At 39.3% G+C, this 17,843-nt stretch overlaps 1 protein-coding gene across 1 annotated transcript in view; it reads left to right on the forward strand.

Annotated features, from left to right (window-relative positions):
- TDRD5 (tudor domain containing 5) overlaps nucleotides 1-17,484 on the forward strand; it is a 68,308-nt gene extending 50,824 nt beyond the window's left edge. Inside the window, exons 15-18 of the mRNA XM_074349876.1 lie at nucleotides 3,627-3,809; nucleotides 4,519-4,653; nucleotides 7,882-8,092; nucleotides 12,463-17,484. Coding sequence (XP_074205977.1) covers nucleotides 3,627-3,809; nucleotides 4,519-4,653; nucleotides 7,882-8,092; nucleotides 12,463-12,710 — 777 coding nt within the window. The 3' untranslated portion in view covers nucleotides 12,711-17,484. The remainder of the gene's footprint in view (nucleotides 1-3,626; nucleotides 3,810-4,518; nucleotides 4,654-7,881; nucleotides 8,093-12,462) is intronic.
- The last annotated feature ends 359 nt before the right edge of the window (nucleotides 17,485-17,843 follow it).

Here is a 17,843-nt window from a genome sequence, read left to right on the forward strand (position 1 = left end):
AAAGAAATCCCTTTAGTGATTCTTTTAGGGCAGGTCTGCTGATAACAAATTATTTTTGTTTTCTTCATTGAGAATGTTTTATTTCATCTTCATTGTTAAGTGATGTTTTTGCTGGATGTAGAATTACGGGTTGCCAGTTCTTTCTTTAAACCCTTTAAAAATTTCATTTCACTTCCTTCTAGCTCTCATGCTTTCTGATGCAAGATCTGCAGTGTTGAAATTGTTGTTCCTCTAAAATAATGTGTCATTTTTCTTTGGCTTCATTCAAGATACTTTGTCTTTTGTTTTCAACATGTTGATTATAATCTACGCAGGTATGGATTTCTTTGGGTTTATTCTGTTTGAGGTTTGCTAACTTTTTTTAATCTATCAGCTTGTCTTTCACCAAATTTGGGAAGTTTTCAGACATACTTTTTCAAATACTTTTTCTTCATTTTGTTCTTTTTTTAAACATTTTTTATTGATTTATAATCATTTTACAATGTTGTGTCAAATTCTAGTGTTCAGCACAATTTTTCAGTCATTCATGGACATATACACACTCATTGTCACATTTTTTTCCTCTGTGAGTTATCATAACATTTTGTGTATATTTCCCTGTGCTATACAGTGTAATCTTGTTTATCTGTTCTACAATTTTGAAATCCCAGTCTATCCCTTCCCACCTTCCACCCCTCTGGCAACCACAAGTCTGTATTCTCTGTCTATGAGTCTATTTCTGTCTTGTATTTATGCTTTGTTTTTGTTTGTTTGTTTTTGTTTTTGTTTTTTAGATTCCACATATGAGCGATCTCATATGGTATTTTTCTTTCTCTTTCTGGCTTACTTCACTTAGAATGACATTTTCCAGGAGCATCCATGTTGCTGCAAATGGCATTATGTTGTCGGTTTTTATGGCTGAGTAGTATTCCATTGTATAAATAAACCACATTTTCTTTATCCAGTCACCTGTTGATGGACATTTAGGCTGTTTCCATGTTTTGGCTATTGTAAATAGTGCTGCTATGAACATTGGGGTGCAGGTGTCATCCTGAAGTAGGGTTCCTTCTGGATACAAGCCCAGGAGTGGGATTCCTGGGTCATATGGTAAGTCTATTCCTAGTCTTTTGAGGAATCTCCACACTGTTTTCCATAGTGGCTGCACCAAACTGCATTCCCATCAGCAGTGTAGGAGAGTTCCCCTTTCTCCACAGCCTCTCCAGCATTTGTCATTTGTGGATTTTTGAATGATGGCCATTCTGACTGGTGTGAGGTGATACCTCATTGTAGTTTTGATTTGCATTTCTCTGATAATTAGTGATACTGAGCATTTTTTCATGTGCCTTTTGATCATTTGTATGTCTTCCTTGGAGAATTGCTTGTTTAGGTCTTCTGCCCATTTTTGGATTGGGTTGTTTATTTTTTTCTTATTGAGTCGTATGAGCTGCTTATATATTCTGGAGATCAAGCCTTTGTCGGTTTCATTTGCAAAAATTTTCTCCCATTCCGTAGGTTGTCTTCTTGTTTTACTTCTGGTTTCCTTTGCTGTGCAGAAGCTTGTAAGTTTCATTAGGTCCCATTTGTTTATTCTTGCTTTTATTTCTTCTAGGAGAAAATTTTTGAAATGTATGTCAGATAATGTTTTGCCTATGTTTTCCTCTAGGAGGTTTATTGTATCTTGTCTTATGTTTAAGTCTTTGATCCATTTTGAGTTGATTTTTGTGTGTGGTGTAAGGGAGTGCTCTAGCTTCATTGTTTTACATGCTGCTGTCCAGTTTTCCCAACACCATTTGCTAAAGAGACTGTCTTTATTCCATTGTATATTCTTGCCTCCTTTGTCGAAGATTAGTTGACCAAAAGCTTGTGGGTTCATTTCTGGGCTCTCTATTCTGTTCCATTGGTCTATATGTCTGTTTTGGTACCAATACCATGCTGTCTTGATGACTGTAGCTCTATAGTATTGTCTGAAGTCTGGGAGAGTTATTCCTCCAGCCTCTTTCTTTCTCTTCAGTAATGCTTTGGCAATTCTAGGTCTTTGATGGTTCCATATAAATTTTATTATGATTTGTTCTAGTTCTGTGAAATATGTCCTGGGTAATTGGATAGGGATTGCATTAAATCTGTAGATTGCCTTGGGCAGTGTGACCATTTTAACAATATTGATTCTTCCAATCCAAGAGCATGGAATATCTTTCCATTTTTTAAAGTCTTCTTTAATTTCCTTCATCAGTGGTTTATAGTTTTCTGTGTATAATTCTTTCACCTCCTTGGTTAGATTTATTCCCAGATATTTTATTACTTTGGGTGCTATTTTAAAGGGGATTGTTTCTTTACTTTCTTTTTCTGTTGATTCATCGTTAGTGTAAAGAAATGCAACTGATTTTTGAACGTTAATTTTGTAATCTGCTACCTTGCTGAATTCTTCAATCAGCTCTAGTAGCTTTTGTGTGGACCTTTTAGGGTTTTCTATATATAGTAACATGTCAGCATATAGTGATACTTTTACCTCTTCTTTTCCAGTTTGGATCCCTTTTATTTCTTTCTCTTGCCTGATTGCTGTGGCTAGGACTTCCAGGACTATGTTGAGTAGGAGTGGTGATAGTGGGCATCCTTGTCTTGTCCCAGATTTTAGTGGGAAGCTTTTGAGTTTTTCACCGTTGAGTACTATGCTGGCTGTAGGTTTGTCATATATAGCTTTTATTATGTTGAGATATGTTCCCTCTATACCCACTTTGGCGAGAGTTTTTATCATAAATGGGTGTTGAATTTTATCAAATGCTTTTTCTGCATCGATTGAGATGATCATGTGGTTTTTGTCCTTTCTCTTGTTGATTGCATTTTGTTCTTTCTCTTCTTTTTCTAAGACTTTGATGACACAAATGTTAAACCTTTTGATATTGTCCCACAGGCCCCTGAGCCTCTATTTTTGTACTTTTGTTTGTTTGTTTTCCCAGTTTTTTTCCTCTGTTATTCAGATTGGATAATCAGATTGATTCTATCTTTAAATTCATGCATTTTTTTACTCTCAACCTGTCCTGGTATTGAGAAGAGAGCGGACAGATTTCTATATCCAGTGTAAAAACCTTCACTTAGTTCCAGTGTTTTTATTCTTTGCTTGTACCATCCTCTACTTTACCCTCCAGAAGACCTTCTAGTCTTCCAGCAGGAGGAAGAGGTGTAGTTTCCTGAGTTTTTGAGATAGGGGAGGGTGTCTGGAGATCCAGCTGCTTCTTACACAGACTTTTAACCAGTGCTCTTATTTTCCTTACACCTTCAATTCTCAAAACCTTGTAGTAGCAATTCCTGAACTTCTGCAGTATCTATGGTATTAATTTGGGTTACTTCTCAGTTTTTCCTGCTACAGGCTTAGGAGTCCACTTTCTCGGGAGTGCTGAATAAGCTTTCATTTGTCTGCTTTCCTGTATGCAGAATATAGGTGGTGTTTTCTCCTCTTCTGTTCTCTTTGACCTTAAGTTTATACCTTAAATCTATTTTATTTTGGTGATGTTTCAGGAGGGAGAGAGTAATCAATTGTGTATTCACACTGCCTTCTTTTCCTGGTGTCAGGAAAAAGTGGTAAACCTAAATTTTTAAATGTATTCATCCAGGCACCATAAAGTTTTTCTTTGTCTCCTGATACCTTCTAGGATGAGATCCCTACTGGAATGCCATGCCTGGAGTCAGTAACCATAGGTGATGATATTTGGGATGAGAACTGGTTACCTTTGCAGGCTGAAATGGGAAAAGGAAGTGATGCTGCCTCCCACTTACTTACCTCAAGCTTTGGTGGACAGAAACCATATTCGTCATGTAAAGAAGTGCCACAGAAGGTTAGATCCTTGGGAAAACATGAAGTAAACCACTGCTGAGAAAGGAATTATAAATGTAATTGTCCAAGCCTCAAAAAAGCTATACATTCTGCAATTCAGAAGGATTTATCAGATAGTAATTCAGAAGATTGCATTCTCCCCCCAAATGTGGTAGTGTTGGGGTGGGACAGCATAAATCAGGGGAGACTAAGCCATGGGCCTGCCTGTCGGTCGCTACGCATTTTGTTTTACCATTGGCAACTAGAAATAAACTGTTTTCCCTAATTTTATTTTTGTTGCATTAGCCTTGTAATAAAATATCTGGGTCTCTTCTGGGACAGTATTTACTAATATTGGTCCCTATATATTTGATTTTTTAATTTACTTCCTACTGGTTATTCAAAAGAAGAAATATCAGCACTTATGTTGCTCCTTATTATTTGGGCCGTTTAAATAGAGATCATGAAAATCATCTAGCCATGAAAACAATACGGAAGAAAATACTACAAACAGAGTCGTATTTGTTTTTATGAGACCTGTGTTCATGGGAATTCAGGATATCGGGAGTGGAGCAATAAAGCAGAGGGGAAATTCACACTGACGTAGAGTTAACAAGTACCTTTCTTGTTCAGTACACCTTGCCGCCTTGCCTTTACCTTGCCCAGGCCATCCTCTGTTTGGATCGTGTGACCCTGTATCTCAGTTTATTCGTGCAGTTTTTTCTCTCTAGGGTTGGTGTTTTCCTGCACCCAGAGGTACCTGGGACGAGTCCTGGCAGCCTTCAGGCCTTGTGAATGGGCTGGGAATAGAAGGACTGGGTGCTCAGGAAAGAAACCCTGAAACAGCTGGGGTTCAAAAGATAAATGTCTATTGAATGTATTGTGACAAGTTCTTACGAGGAAGTGCTTTCATTGTTTGAAAGAAAAATTCTGGTTACTGATCCATCTCTTAGCACTTGGTAGAATACATACACATAAAATGTATGTTGATTTAAAAATGAACTCTAGTTAACTTACTGTAGTCACTCATCTCTTCAGAAGAAAATTCTGAACCTAGAATTAAAAGATAATGATTCAACCTCTACGTTAGGGATAGAGAAAACAAGTATTTTAATTTGGCCATAAATTTTAAGTTCTATAGGTATCCTTTCATCTAGACCAGTTTTTTTTTTCCCTTTTATCTTGCTTTAGCAGAAAGCATCAGCCCTGGAACAAAATCCATTTGTTTTGTATTTCTCAAATATATTTTGAGCAGCCTGAAAGCAGCAGGACAATTTGTATGAACCGTGAAATTTGGCCAGCAGCTCTCTGTGCTTTTGTGTGTTACACTGATAACAAAGGACTCAAGTCTAGGACACTTGTTGAAAAGCAGATTTGTGGAAGATGTACTTTCTGAGTGAAGTCTTCTCTACAGGATGTGGTTACCTTGATGAGAGCATTGATAAAGTATGCTGTATTACATAGGCCAGTCTGTTCCAGAAATGTTAATTGCTTAAAGCACAGATTTAGTCTAAGATAAAATAAACTTGTGTATTTTGTTTCTCATGTAGTTCTTTTTTAAAAGAAATAATAGCTTTATTGAAATGAAATTCACATACCGTACTATTCACTTAAAGTTTACAGTTTGAATGACTTTTAGTACACACAGACTTGTGCAACCATCCATGCAATCCATTTTAGAACACTTTCATCACCCCTTCAAAAAAAAACCCACTACACTTTAATAGTCACATTCATCCCTCATACTCCCACAACCTTAGGCAGCAGGTAATCTGCTTTCTGTCTCCATAGATTTGCCTATTTTGGACACTTCCTATAAATGTCATTCAGTATTTGTGATTGTGTTGATGATTTCCTTTGCTGTGCAAAAGATTTTGTGTCGTGTCCACTTGTTTTTGTCTTTGTTGCTTATGATTTTGGTTTCATAGCCAATAAGTTATTGCCCAGACCAGTGTCATAAAGCTTTCCCCCTGTGTTTTCTTCTATAAGTTTCATGTCTTTTGTTTCTGCTTTTAATCCATTTTTGAGTCAGTTTTTGTGTATAGTGTGAGATAAGGGTCCAGCTACTCTTTTGCATGTGAATATCCAGTTTTCCCAGCATCATTTGCTGAAGAAACTATCCTTCCCCCATTGTGTATTCTTAGCACCCTTACCAAGTATCAGTTGGCTAAACATGTGTGGTTTTATTTATTGGCTCTCGATTCTGTCCGTTGGTCTATATGTAAATCTTTACACCAGTGTCATAATGTTTTGATCTCTATTGCTTTGTGCTGTATTTTGAGATCAGGAAGTATGATCCCTCCAGCTTTTTTTTTTTCCTCAAGGTTGTTTTGGCTGTTTGGGATCCTTTGTGATTCCCTGTGAATTTTAGGATTGTTCTATTTTTGCAAAAAAAAAAATGCCATTTAGATTTTGATAGGAACCACACTGATGATAGATCACTTTGCGTAGTATGAACATTTTCATAGTATTCTTCCAGTTCATGAACATGGACTGTCTCTCCACTTATTTGTGTCTTCCATTTCTTTCATCAGTGTTTCATAATTTTCAATGTAAAGATTTTTCGTTTCCTTATTTTCACCAGTTTTGTCTGTCACTTCCACTTTCTTGAACATGTTAATCCTAGCTACTTTAAAGTCTTTTTCAGATAATGTCAGTATCTGAATCACCTTTGGGCATGTTGTTACTGTTTTTTCCTCTGTTTGATCTTGTCATTTGATCTTGTCTTTGGCACTGGGAGGGGGAAGAAAGGTGAGCATACCTCATGATAATTTTTATTAGAATGGTGGACGTTATGGGTAAAAAGTTCCAGAGGCTCTGGACGAGCTGTTTTCCTCCATGGAGGCTTCAGTTGTGCCAAGATGGGCAGATGCCAGCCAGCCGCCTTCCCACACACTAAGGCTTGGTTTAGGCTTTGTTAGGACTGTTGTTTCACTTCTGTCCTGACTCCTTACATGTGGCTCTTCCTGCTAAAGCACGATTCTTTGGAGATCTCGGGTGAAAGCCCCTTCCCCTTGCTGGGGCTCAGACGCCATCCTCTGTCCCCTTCACGTAACTGAAATGCAATTCACATACCCTACCGTTCACCCGTTTAAAGTGCACAGTAGACTTTAGTGTTCCCCTAGCATACTGGCATATCATGCATCCATCACCATAATAATTTCAGAGTGTTTCCATTATCCCAAAAGGAAGCCCTGCATCCCTTAGCTGTCGCCCCCACCCAGTCCCCCATCCGTCATCTCCCACCCCTCCCCCAGGCAACCACTCATCTACTTTCTGTCTCCATCAGTTTGCTTATTCCTAGGGACACTTCACATAATTGGAATCACTACAACATGTGGCCTTTTGTGTCTGGCCTTCTTAGCGTAATGTTCTCAAGGTTCATCTTGCTGTAGCATGTGTTGGTGCTTTATTTCATTTTAATGGCTGAACAATCCATTGTATGGCTAGACTGCATTTTGCTTATCTGTTCATTGGCTGATGGACATTTGAGTTGTCTTCTGCTATTATGAATAATGCTGCCGAGGACAGTGAGCTCCCTAGGGTGTGGGATCATATTTACTGGGAGGTGGTGTTGTGGAGCAGAGAGGACGTAGACTAGCCTGTGTTCAGATCTCTGTATTGTCACTTACCAGTTGGCACTGGATAACTTGCTCAGCCTCTTGTGAAAAGCATTATGCTAAGTGGAAGAAGCCATCATAAAGAAGACATAACAACCACCAACCTGGAACAATATTCTTATGTCTCAGTAAAGAAACACATGCCAGTAAGGTTACACATGACAGTGAGTGCTCAGTGCATGTTATTTCTCTCATTTCCTGCCATTCTTCCTTGGCTGTGTATGGCAGCGCCCAGTCCCTTGTTTGCTCATAATGTGTTCAATAAATGCCCCTTGAATTAGTGGTCACTACGTTAGAGAAGGACTTGTTTTCCAGGGAGTATCTAGGTTCTTAAAAGTGAGGAGTTTTATTTATTAATTAATGATATGAAAAGTAGTTGTCTTTTGTATGTAAGTAAGAAAACACAGTAGGCTGAATTCTTGTTACACTAACAGTTACTTTTCATCCTCCTGCTCCATTTTCCCTGTTCCACAGCAACCAGACTTAAAGAGTCCCCCGGAGTCCTCCATGCTGCCCAAGTTGGAGGAGTTCTGCGTCTCCCTTTTCCAGTCGCAGCAGTCGGCAGAAGGGGGCCAGTTTGAACCCAGCAGCCTTCAGACTCGACCAAAGCAAGTCCAGCTGTCCCCAGCCGCGCTCCGCTCAGCATCTGCAGTGGGCGACTCCCCGCAGAAGCACTCTGATTCAGGCAGGTTGACGTACAGTTGACAGATACAGTGGTTTGCCGTGTTGCTTAAAACCTTCATTTATCTTTTGTGAAACATAACTTGAAAAATTGCTGATGTTAGCATTTGTCTCAAGTCCTCATATTATTTCTGGACTCGGTTATTCTCTTTCACTTTGCCACTCTTCTTTTTCTTCACAATTTGGGGGGGGGGTGGTGTTCACATTTATGTACAGTAAAATTTCCTGATTTTTACGTGTACAGTTCCTTAGGTTCTGACAAATGGGTACAGCCTTGTAATCAGCACCATAATCACGATATAGACCATTTCCATCAGTCCTGAAAGGTTTCCTCATGTCCCTTTGCAGTCATTCCCTCTCCCAGCTACTGTCTTCTGCCATGTCACTTTCCCTTTTCTAGAATTTCATACGCAGGGAGTTAGCATGCACCTTTTATGTCTGACTTTTTAAATTTAGTGTCATATTTTAGAGATGCATTTATGTCGTTGCCAATGTCTAAAGTTAGTTCCTGTTGATTGCTAGGTAATACCAGGTTGTATGCATATACCACAATTTGTTTATCTGTTCACCACAGGATGGTCATCTGAGTTGTTTCTAGATTTGGGCCATTATGAACATTCATTCACATACAGCTTTTTGTGTAGACATTTATTTTTTATTTCTAAGTCAGTAAGTACGTAGGAGTGGAATTGCTAGGTCATTTCACTTTTTAAGAACTGGCAAGATGTTTTCCAAAGTGGCTGTTTCATTTGGAATTCACACCAGCAGTGTACGTAAGCTTTGATTGCTTCCTCTCTTTGCCAATGTATTACATCACAAATCTTTTTAAATTTTACCATCCTAGTGGATGTGTAGTGATATCTTATTGTGGTTTTAATGTACACTTCCCTATTTGCCAGTGATGTTGACCATCGTTTCATGTGCCATGCCATCAGTATATCTTCCTTAGTGAATTTCCTGTTCAAGTATTTGCTCATTTTTATCAGATTATCTTCTTTTTCTTGGTTTATAAAAATGTTTTATTGTGGTTACAAAATCTCCATCAGATACATATGTTGTAAATATTTTCAGGTATGTGGCTTGCCTTTTCATTTCCTTAACAGCATCCTTGGAAGAGCAAGAGTTTTCATTTTGATGAAGTCAGATTTGTTGATTTTTTTTTCTTTATGAAGTTTTTGTGTCCTATTTAGAAATCTTTCCTAACTCAAGTAACTAACATTTTTCTCTTATATTTACTTATAAAAGTTATATAGTTTTAGGTCTTACATTTAGGTCTGTGATCCAGTTTGTTAACTTTTGTATGTGGTGTGATGTAAGGACCAATGTTTGATTACATATAAATATTCAGTTGTTCCAGCACAATTTATTGAAAGGCTATCCTTTCTCCATTAAACTGCCTTGATGTCTTTATCAAAAGTCCAATAGGTTGTACATGTGAAGGTCTACTTCTGGACCTTTTCTTCTGTTAGTCTTATGTCTGGCTGTATACCACTGTCTTGATTACTGTGGCTTTATAGTAAGTCTTGAAATCATAAATATGTTCTTTTTCAAAAATTTTTAGCTATTCTAGGTCATTTTCCACATGAATTTTAGGATTAACTTAATTTCTACATGAAGCCTGCTTAAATTTTTATTGGGATTTTAAAAACTCTCTAGCTCAATTTGGGGAGAAGTGACATCTTAGCAATATTGAGTCTTCTGATCTATAAGCACAATATAACGTTTTCTTGCTCAGTGTTTAACATTTTTTTCCCATCTAGTGTATTTTTCATCTCAGAAGCTCTGTCTTTCGTCTCTAGGGTTTGGCTTGGGGCTTTTTTGTATCTTCCGTTTGTCTCCTCAGCATATTCATCATTCACTTCCTGGATACTTGGCGTGTTCTGACTGCTGTTTTAATACTCTTGTGACTCAAGCATATGTATCATCTCTGCATTCTGTCATCTGTCATTCATGAACTGGCTTCTACTGATTGATTTTTCTCCTGATTACGAATCATGTATTTTGCTTCTTTGCATGTCTGGTAGTTGTTTTTGGATGGCAGACACTGAATTAGATCTTGTTGCCAGGGCCTCTTTTTCCCCTTGCTTCCTTCCTTCGTTTCCCTTCCTCCCTGCTGTCTGCCTATTTAGGTATTTATTGAGGGGGGTGGGGAATGTAATTACATTACTTGGAATTGGTTTGATTGTTTCTGTATTTGTCTTGGGTTTTGTTAGGCTGATTTAGAAGAGCCTTTGGTCTGCTGGCCCTGCTAGGCAGCACCTTTCTGAGGATATTGGTGGGACTTGGTGTCCTATGTGTTAGGATGTCTTTACACCCTTGCTGGTGGGAACACAAACTGTTTCGCCCCAGTGTGAACACAGTGATTGTTCTGCCTACTTCTTTCAGGTAGGTTTTCCTTCCGGCCTTGGTGGTTTCCTCATTCACGTGAGCCAGATCACTACTCAGCCTCCGACTCGGAGGGGCTTCTGTGCAGGTCTCCAGCTCCTCTCTCTGCAGCTGCTGCCTCACTTGTGCTTTTCCCCTATGAATTCCAGACACGTTGGCCTCCAAGAGTCCCAGACTCTGCCTTCTCAGCCCCGTGAGCCCTCCAGGCCCAGTGTGGGGTTCTCCCTCCATGTCCTGCAGCCTGGGCTTGATCTTGACAGTGAGCTCAGGCAATTGAACGGCTCACTTGGTTTGTTTCCCTCTCAAGGGTCACTGTCCTGAGAGCTTGTTGTTCAGTGTCTGAAAGCTGCTGTTTCATGTATTTTGTCCGGCCTTCCAGTTGTTTAAAGCCAGGGAGATTGTTTTTCAATTCCTGTTGACTTAACGTCATGTCTGGAAGCAGAAGTGTTGCTGCTCTTTTAAATTCTTTCATCACGTGTCCCTGCTTTCATATATTTATACCTTTTAAAATCTAAGCTCACAAAAGACTTCCTGTAAAACCCCGTTATTTCATTAGAACTCACCATCTCTCTTCCGTTCTAGTGGGCATTAACTGTAGTCTTGTGGTCAGAGTTTTACTTTTTAGAATACCCTGTAAAGCCTCCTTAAACAAATGCATCACGAATGCATGGCACGTATACCACACGCTACAAGGCTAGATGCTAAAGACGTAAAGATTAGTAAAACACTGGATTATGCCTGCCCTTTGTCTGAATCATTTGAAATCTGTCTTTTTTGGTCTAGAGCAGTGCTTTTCAAAATGTAGTCAGCACACCGGTGCCAGTCTGTGAGGTGTTGTTGGTGATGGTAAAAGCTCAATAGCACATCGTTTAGCTCACCTAGATTTTTTTTTTTTCCTAAAGCAGGACTTTCTCTCCCCTCCCCCAAATTAATCTTCATTTATTTTTTATTGAAGTACAGTCAGTTACAGTGTGTCTTTCTCTGGTGTACAGCACTATATCCCAGTCATGCATATACATACATATATTCATTTTCATTTTTTTTCCATTAAAGGTTATTTCAAAATATTGAGCATAGTTCCCCGTGCTATACAAAAGAAACTTGTTTGGGTTTTTTTAATTCATTTTTATATATAGTGACTAACATTTGTAAATCTCAGACTTCCAAATTTATCCCCTCCCACCCCCTTTCCCATGGTAACCATAAGACTGTTTACTAAGTCTGCGAGTCTGTTTCTGTTTTGTAGATGAGTTCATAGTGATGGAGCAGGACTTTCTTGAAGGAAGCAGTGTGTTGGTTTAGATGCCGGCAAAAGCGCCTTCTCTCACTGTAGGCAGGTAACGAACAATTCATAGACCAGCTCCTCGAGCAGCCCTGGTCTAGCGCACACGTGGGAAACGGCTGGCATCCCCCTTCTTGGCTGTTAGGAACTCTTGATATTGCTGCTCGCAGGAGTTTATTTAATAGATTCTTTCTTCTTAGTTAAAACTAATTCCTGAGGAATTCATCTAATGGCTGATAACTAGGTTTTGGAATTTCTTAGCAAACACAGTCAGTTCTGTTTTTGCACTGGCAGGCTTGGAGTTGGAACCACTTTGGCAGTACAGAGCGCCTGTGGGACACCATTTTGCTCACTGCTGGAAGGAGATAGGGGAGCTTAAGGATTCTTTCCTGGAATTGGAATTACACTGGTTTATTTTTATGATGTCCCAGAAGAGATCTTCCCTACCTTGTGCATAAGTACACGGTTTCCCTCTCTTCTTTGCCGTCGTCCTGACCAGAATTTATCTCAGTATGCGATTCCCCCATCCTCATTTCCTTTCCACTTGTTGACTAGTTTCTGGGTCTCATACTCTCTGATTTGCCTTTGGTAATTGTCACCACCTAACAGAAGACGACTGTAACTCATGTTAGTAAAGGCCTAGAATGGGAGAGAGAAGGCAGTGATGTGAGAACCTCTTGAAAAGACTTCTTTTCTTTATTTTTCAGTGGAAAGCTCTCCAGAGTGCCTAAAGAATGAAGATTTTTCTAGTAGCCATGCTATTACAGTGTTCAAAGGTAAGAGTCAAGGAGCCATGGACCAGCTGTCTTTGATTTTGTCTCCTGGGCACCAGATTTCTCAGAAGCTCTACATTCCTCGAAGTACAGCCACTGCTGCCTTAGGAGCTGCCGCGCGGTTAGCCACATCCCAGAGCCTCCTACACTGGTACCCCAGTGTGAAAAGGACAGAAGCATGAGGGATGGAGGGAAGCATAAACCAGATGCTTGGGGCGTGGTGACTTCCCAGGCCAAAATAAGAAGGAGGTTTTGAGACAAAACAGTATTTTGATAGCCGACGCCTTGGTCTTTCTGTGGGACCCCGCTAGCTTTAGCGTGCTCACAGCCCACTTTGGGGTTTAAGTATTGCTGTTTAATGTTAATTTCCATTTTTATTGATGACGTTTCTTATTCTGTATCATTTTGTTCACCTTTGTTTAAAATAGTAGTTTAAAGGGGTTTTTAGTTTTTGTGTTGCTATAAACGTTTTTCCTGTGGATATTGTGACTGATAAATGTAAACTGGAAAACTAATGTTTTGTGATCCATGTTTAGTAAGACAAAAATTCTCACGTCCCCATCTCCAGAAAAAGGATGTCTGAATTTTACGGCTGCTTTTTCACATTTGAAAATTTCTAAACCTTAGAGAGAATCCGGGGCTTCAGTCTGTATCATCAGTTATTTCTTTGAAATACTCGGATCAGTAAGAAAATCCACACCCTGAAGCTTTGTCATATGAACACTTTTGCATTAAGCTGTACTTCAGTGTAGGGAGTTTGTTGAAGACTAACAGCGGAATTACAGGGGCCAGTTGCTGAGACTTAGCCAAGCCCTCTCTGTAGCCAGCAGAGTTCCCAGGCGCCTGATGAGGCAGTAGTTAGGCAGTGTAATTGGTTAAGCATGTATGTAACACGATGTTCTCTGAAATCCAGTTTATTGTATGACATTCTGTTGTAGCTCAGAGTATAAACCATCAAAAGGAAAGAAAAGATTGAAGGGAAATTAAGGCATGTGGGTGATACAGATTTCTCTGTGGTAAAATACTAGAATTATCCCCAAATTAAAAAAAAATCCAATATGGAAGCATTTTTTAGTGGCAAAATCAGAGAAAGAGGCATGAGTTGCTGGCACACTGCACGTGACTGGGTTCTCTCCCTTGTAGCCCCTGTTCTGAGACCTCCTGTTTTGACATTACATGGCAGAGCTGGTTCCGAGTTCCTTTCTCTCTTTCTACGATAAGGAACGTCTCCTCTTTCCTTCTCAATTATTTAATCAGCAAAATGTACACTGAGGAAGGGAGTGAGATGAGAGTAAACATCAGAGTGCATTTAAATATAGACAGTTACTGGTTGAAAGTACGTTCTTAGAATGGGGTAATCGTGAAACCAAGTTAAACCCAAAGCCTCTAACTACTGGGTGTTTTGTTTTAAAAACCTCAGAGAAAACATGGTTAATGCAATAAAATTTAAAAATCCAGATTCACCTTTAATTCCAGTATATCTGTAAGAATGATGATATACTGATTGACCCAAAAAAATGTAATCTGGAAACATCACTGATAGTCGACCCAGAAGGAATGAGTTTCCCATGTGAGTTGTGATTTCATATCAGACGTCTTTATTGGAGAAGACAGTTGAAGAGTTGTGTGGAAGGTCAATGAATAGTTAAATGTCACATGACAGTTAAATGTCATGTATGATACTCAGTTGTGGTACGAACTGGAAAAGCTGTTTTTCGTATAAGTTTAAGTAATTATCCACAGTTTGTTTCTAAAGAAGAAAATTCATTTTGGCTGATGCTACTTCGAATTATTTCTTTAAAGAAGAAGCTAAGTTTGAGTAGTATACTTCACTTCTCTAGATGGACAGTCACTGAGTTTGGGGCAGGGTGAGTCTGGCAGAAGCAGTGTTTAAATATGCAGTAGGTCAAACTGTAACCCTCCCCGTAATAGCAGAAAACTACCAGGAGGAGCCTTGCCAATACTGCACAACCTGACAGTGACTCATTTTACACTCAGCCCGTTGGATGGGGACTATGGAATCACTTGGCTAAGGCTCTTTCAGAGTCCTGTCCGTTTGCAAATGGCCAGGTAGAGAATCATTTAGAGAAACCATCTCAAATGAATGAGTATCGACCCACTTTGAGAGAAGCGTGTTTAGTAATGAGTAGTTAACATCCTATTTGAATCAGTAGAGTCAAGAAGGACCCTTTGAGAGGCGTGTACATTTTGACTGCTTGACTTTGACTAGGGCAGCCAATCTGCCATCTGTTTCCCTACCTTCTCCCAAAAGGTGGGTTTCGTTTGGTAGTTAATTGAAGTAGCTCAAAGCATCAAGCAAATTTAATAGATGATTTGAAAATGAGTAAATAAGTTTTTGTGTATAGGCAGGAATGCAGTAAGAAATGTTCAGAATACAGGGAGATGCTCTGTGGTTTAGGGTTAATTGTATTTATTGTCAAAGGATGGGTTGATATTTGCTATGCTTAGAGCAGTGCCCCCTCACCCCATTTTTGGTGTGAAGGATCTGTTATAAGTAGTGGAGTTTCCTCAAGAAATGTTGACTGGAAAGTGGGAGCCTGAGGTGTGTGTGAGGGGATGGGGGTGAGACCACATGGTTGTAAACTGCTTAGGGATGGAAGAGGGAGTGGCTTTACCATTAGCCTCTCTGGTTTTAACTCCAGTGGCTTGTAGCCAACACCCCTCTCCCATCTAAAACTACAGCATGGGATATCAAAAGAGTGAGCCATGCCTTTTCCCTCCAGCCGTCGCACATTTGAGATGCCAGTTGCCCATTTCAAGGCATGGGGACTAGAGACTTCTGTCTGCAGTCAGGCTGTGTCTAACCTAAAGACTTAGATTGTAGAATTTCGACATAGAAAGGACCTTAGATGAGGAAGTTTGGAGCCCGGACAGACTGCTTTGCCTATGGTCACACAGCTTAAATTCCTCCGTCTGTGGACTCCTAGCTCGGTGCCCTTTCCACAGGAAGATATTGCAGCTCCACCTTGTGTTGTTGAAATGACTTGAAGCCAGAAGACACAGTTTGGTAGATAAGTCCAAAAGAATGATGGTTCTGTTGTCTGAGCAACCCCTAGTGCTGGTGGGGAGAGGAATTAATTTACACAGACCTCGTATTCTTGAATGTGGATTGCTTCAGTAACAGTGGGCTGGTTGTAGAGCTGAAGAATCTAAAAGGGGAGCCTTGTGAGGGAAAAGAAACTGAAATCTTAGAGCAGCCTTTCTGAAGCTTCCTGTTAACATTTGTACTAGACAGCAAGGCCTTTCTAACAACCCTTCGATACCTTTTCAGAATTAAATTCATCTTATTTGCATATACAGTACTGCATTATTCATAATTTTGCAGGAGCCATCTCTAAGATGTTTAAAAGGTTTCATTTCCTATACCTCCTTCAGAGCTTGGCGTTTTCCCAAGATGCCAGCCAAGGTGCGTATCAACTAAATTTATCCACATGCTTTGGTCACAGCCCTTCCTAACAGTTAGGTGTCATTTGTCTCATTTAGTCAGTCACCAGTCAGCCTAGTAAGTTTTTGGTGTCATTAGTCTGTTGGAACCAGAATGCTTCAAACTCTGCTATTCTTGACCACGCAGACAGAAATTGTTTTAACTTCTCAGTTGAGGACTTCCCTAATATTAGAATCACCATTCCATGCCACTTTTCACATGAAATTGAGTGTTTGACTGACCCCAAAACTCAGTGGAGAATTTATTCACAGCTAAATTGTCTTGGTTATAAGATTTTGGAAAATGTTTTTATCTTTCTGTTTGGTATAAACTGGTTTTTTTTTCTGTTAAAAATTTTTAAGGTATTTTAATTTATGGAGAAATGGTTATAGAAAACAATTTTTACTTGATTATTACTTCTTGGTGCGATTTAGATAAATAATTTGATGAGGACACCAAACTGTGACTCTGCCCTGTAAAGTTTTGTTGTGGACCTAATGGGAAGTTACTGGAATCAAAGAATTATGATTAGCCTAATCTTTGGAGTTTGTAGCAGCATTTTGTTTGATTTAAGTATTTATGAAGTTGGAATTTGTATTGTCAAAAATGTCTTATGTGGCTTTTTTGTAGTTTTTGTTGTGATGATTCTGCTGGAATCAAAATTTCACTTAAATATGTGACCCAAAAACTTAATTGAGTAAAATACAAAATTTCCTTGTGTAGTTGTGAAAACAAAGATTTGATCTTCTTGACTGAAATATTTGTCTTCGTTTTTGGCACGACTTCTTTATTCTTAAAGTATTTTGGCCTTTGTAAACACTTTGCTATATTGTAGTTGGGTACTTTTATTCCAAGAAGTGGAAATTCACTCGCGCTGGAGCCTCTTATTAGGTACCTGGTGGTCACATTTCAGACTTGTTTTCTTTCTGTTGTTCTTAGCAACGTGTCCAAACCCTTCTAAACCATCTTCCGGTTTCTTAAGTTCTCTTCTGAGACCATTGCACACACTGAACCCCAGCCCTGGTCCCATCTTGCTATGACTGGGATCCAGTCTTCCAGTCGCTTCCTTGATTTCTTGGTTCTACATTAAGAGCTTTTGCTGCAGTAGTTCCTCTGCCTAGAGCAGATTATTTCCAGGTGCTTCTTTAACTCAATTTAGGTGATGTTTGGCACAGACTCTTCCTTAATCTGTCATTTCACAGCACCAGAGTAGAAACCAAAGACTGAGCTTAGTTCATTTCTCACTGGAACAAATGACTGCTTGACAAAAGCATCCCGTTACCGCAGTGTTGTTACTTGTATGTTCTGATGAAAAAAATCTCTTCTAATACATACAGATCACAGTACTTGTCAATGAAATAAGACTGGATATGTACCATTTAAAATACTATTAGGCAAAATACATCTCCACAGGGTACTGCATACTTCCTCCTCATGATACCTTCCTCCCAGCGGACACCTGTCTTTCCCTTCTGCTTAGAAGGGTGAAACTTAAGCAAACGTACATGATATGGGCCAGAGCCAAAAGCTTATCCTCTCTTTTCTGAATTTTAAAAGTAACAACATTCCTGTGCCGATCTGGAGTAGGACAGTTAAACAGATTGAGAGGAGAGGGGTGGAACATTTGGCTATAATTGATAACATCCTTCTTACAGCTCCCATTTTAGAACATCTGTTTGTAATCAAGTAGGCTGTTTTTTGCAACAACCTTTTCTGAGCTGATGGAGGTTTATCTTTGCTAACAATTTTGATTCAGAAACATAACTCCACCAAAACTTTTTGGCCTTTATTCAGTTTCTACATGGAATTGGTCCTACAGTTGACTTTACCCAGATTCGTGAGGCTCAGCAAATTTTTCTCAAAACTTGAG

Source organism: Camelus bactrianus, chromosome 21 (genome assembly GCF_048773025.1).
Source record: "Camelus bactrianus isolate YW-2024 breed Bactrian camel chromosome 21, ASM4877302v1, whole genome shotgun sequence".
Classification (NCBI taxonomy): Eukaryota; Metazoa; Chordata; class Mammalia; order Artiodactyla; family Camelidae; genus Camelus; species Camelus bactrianus.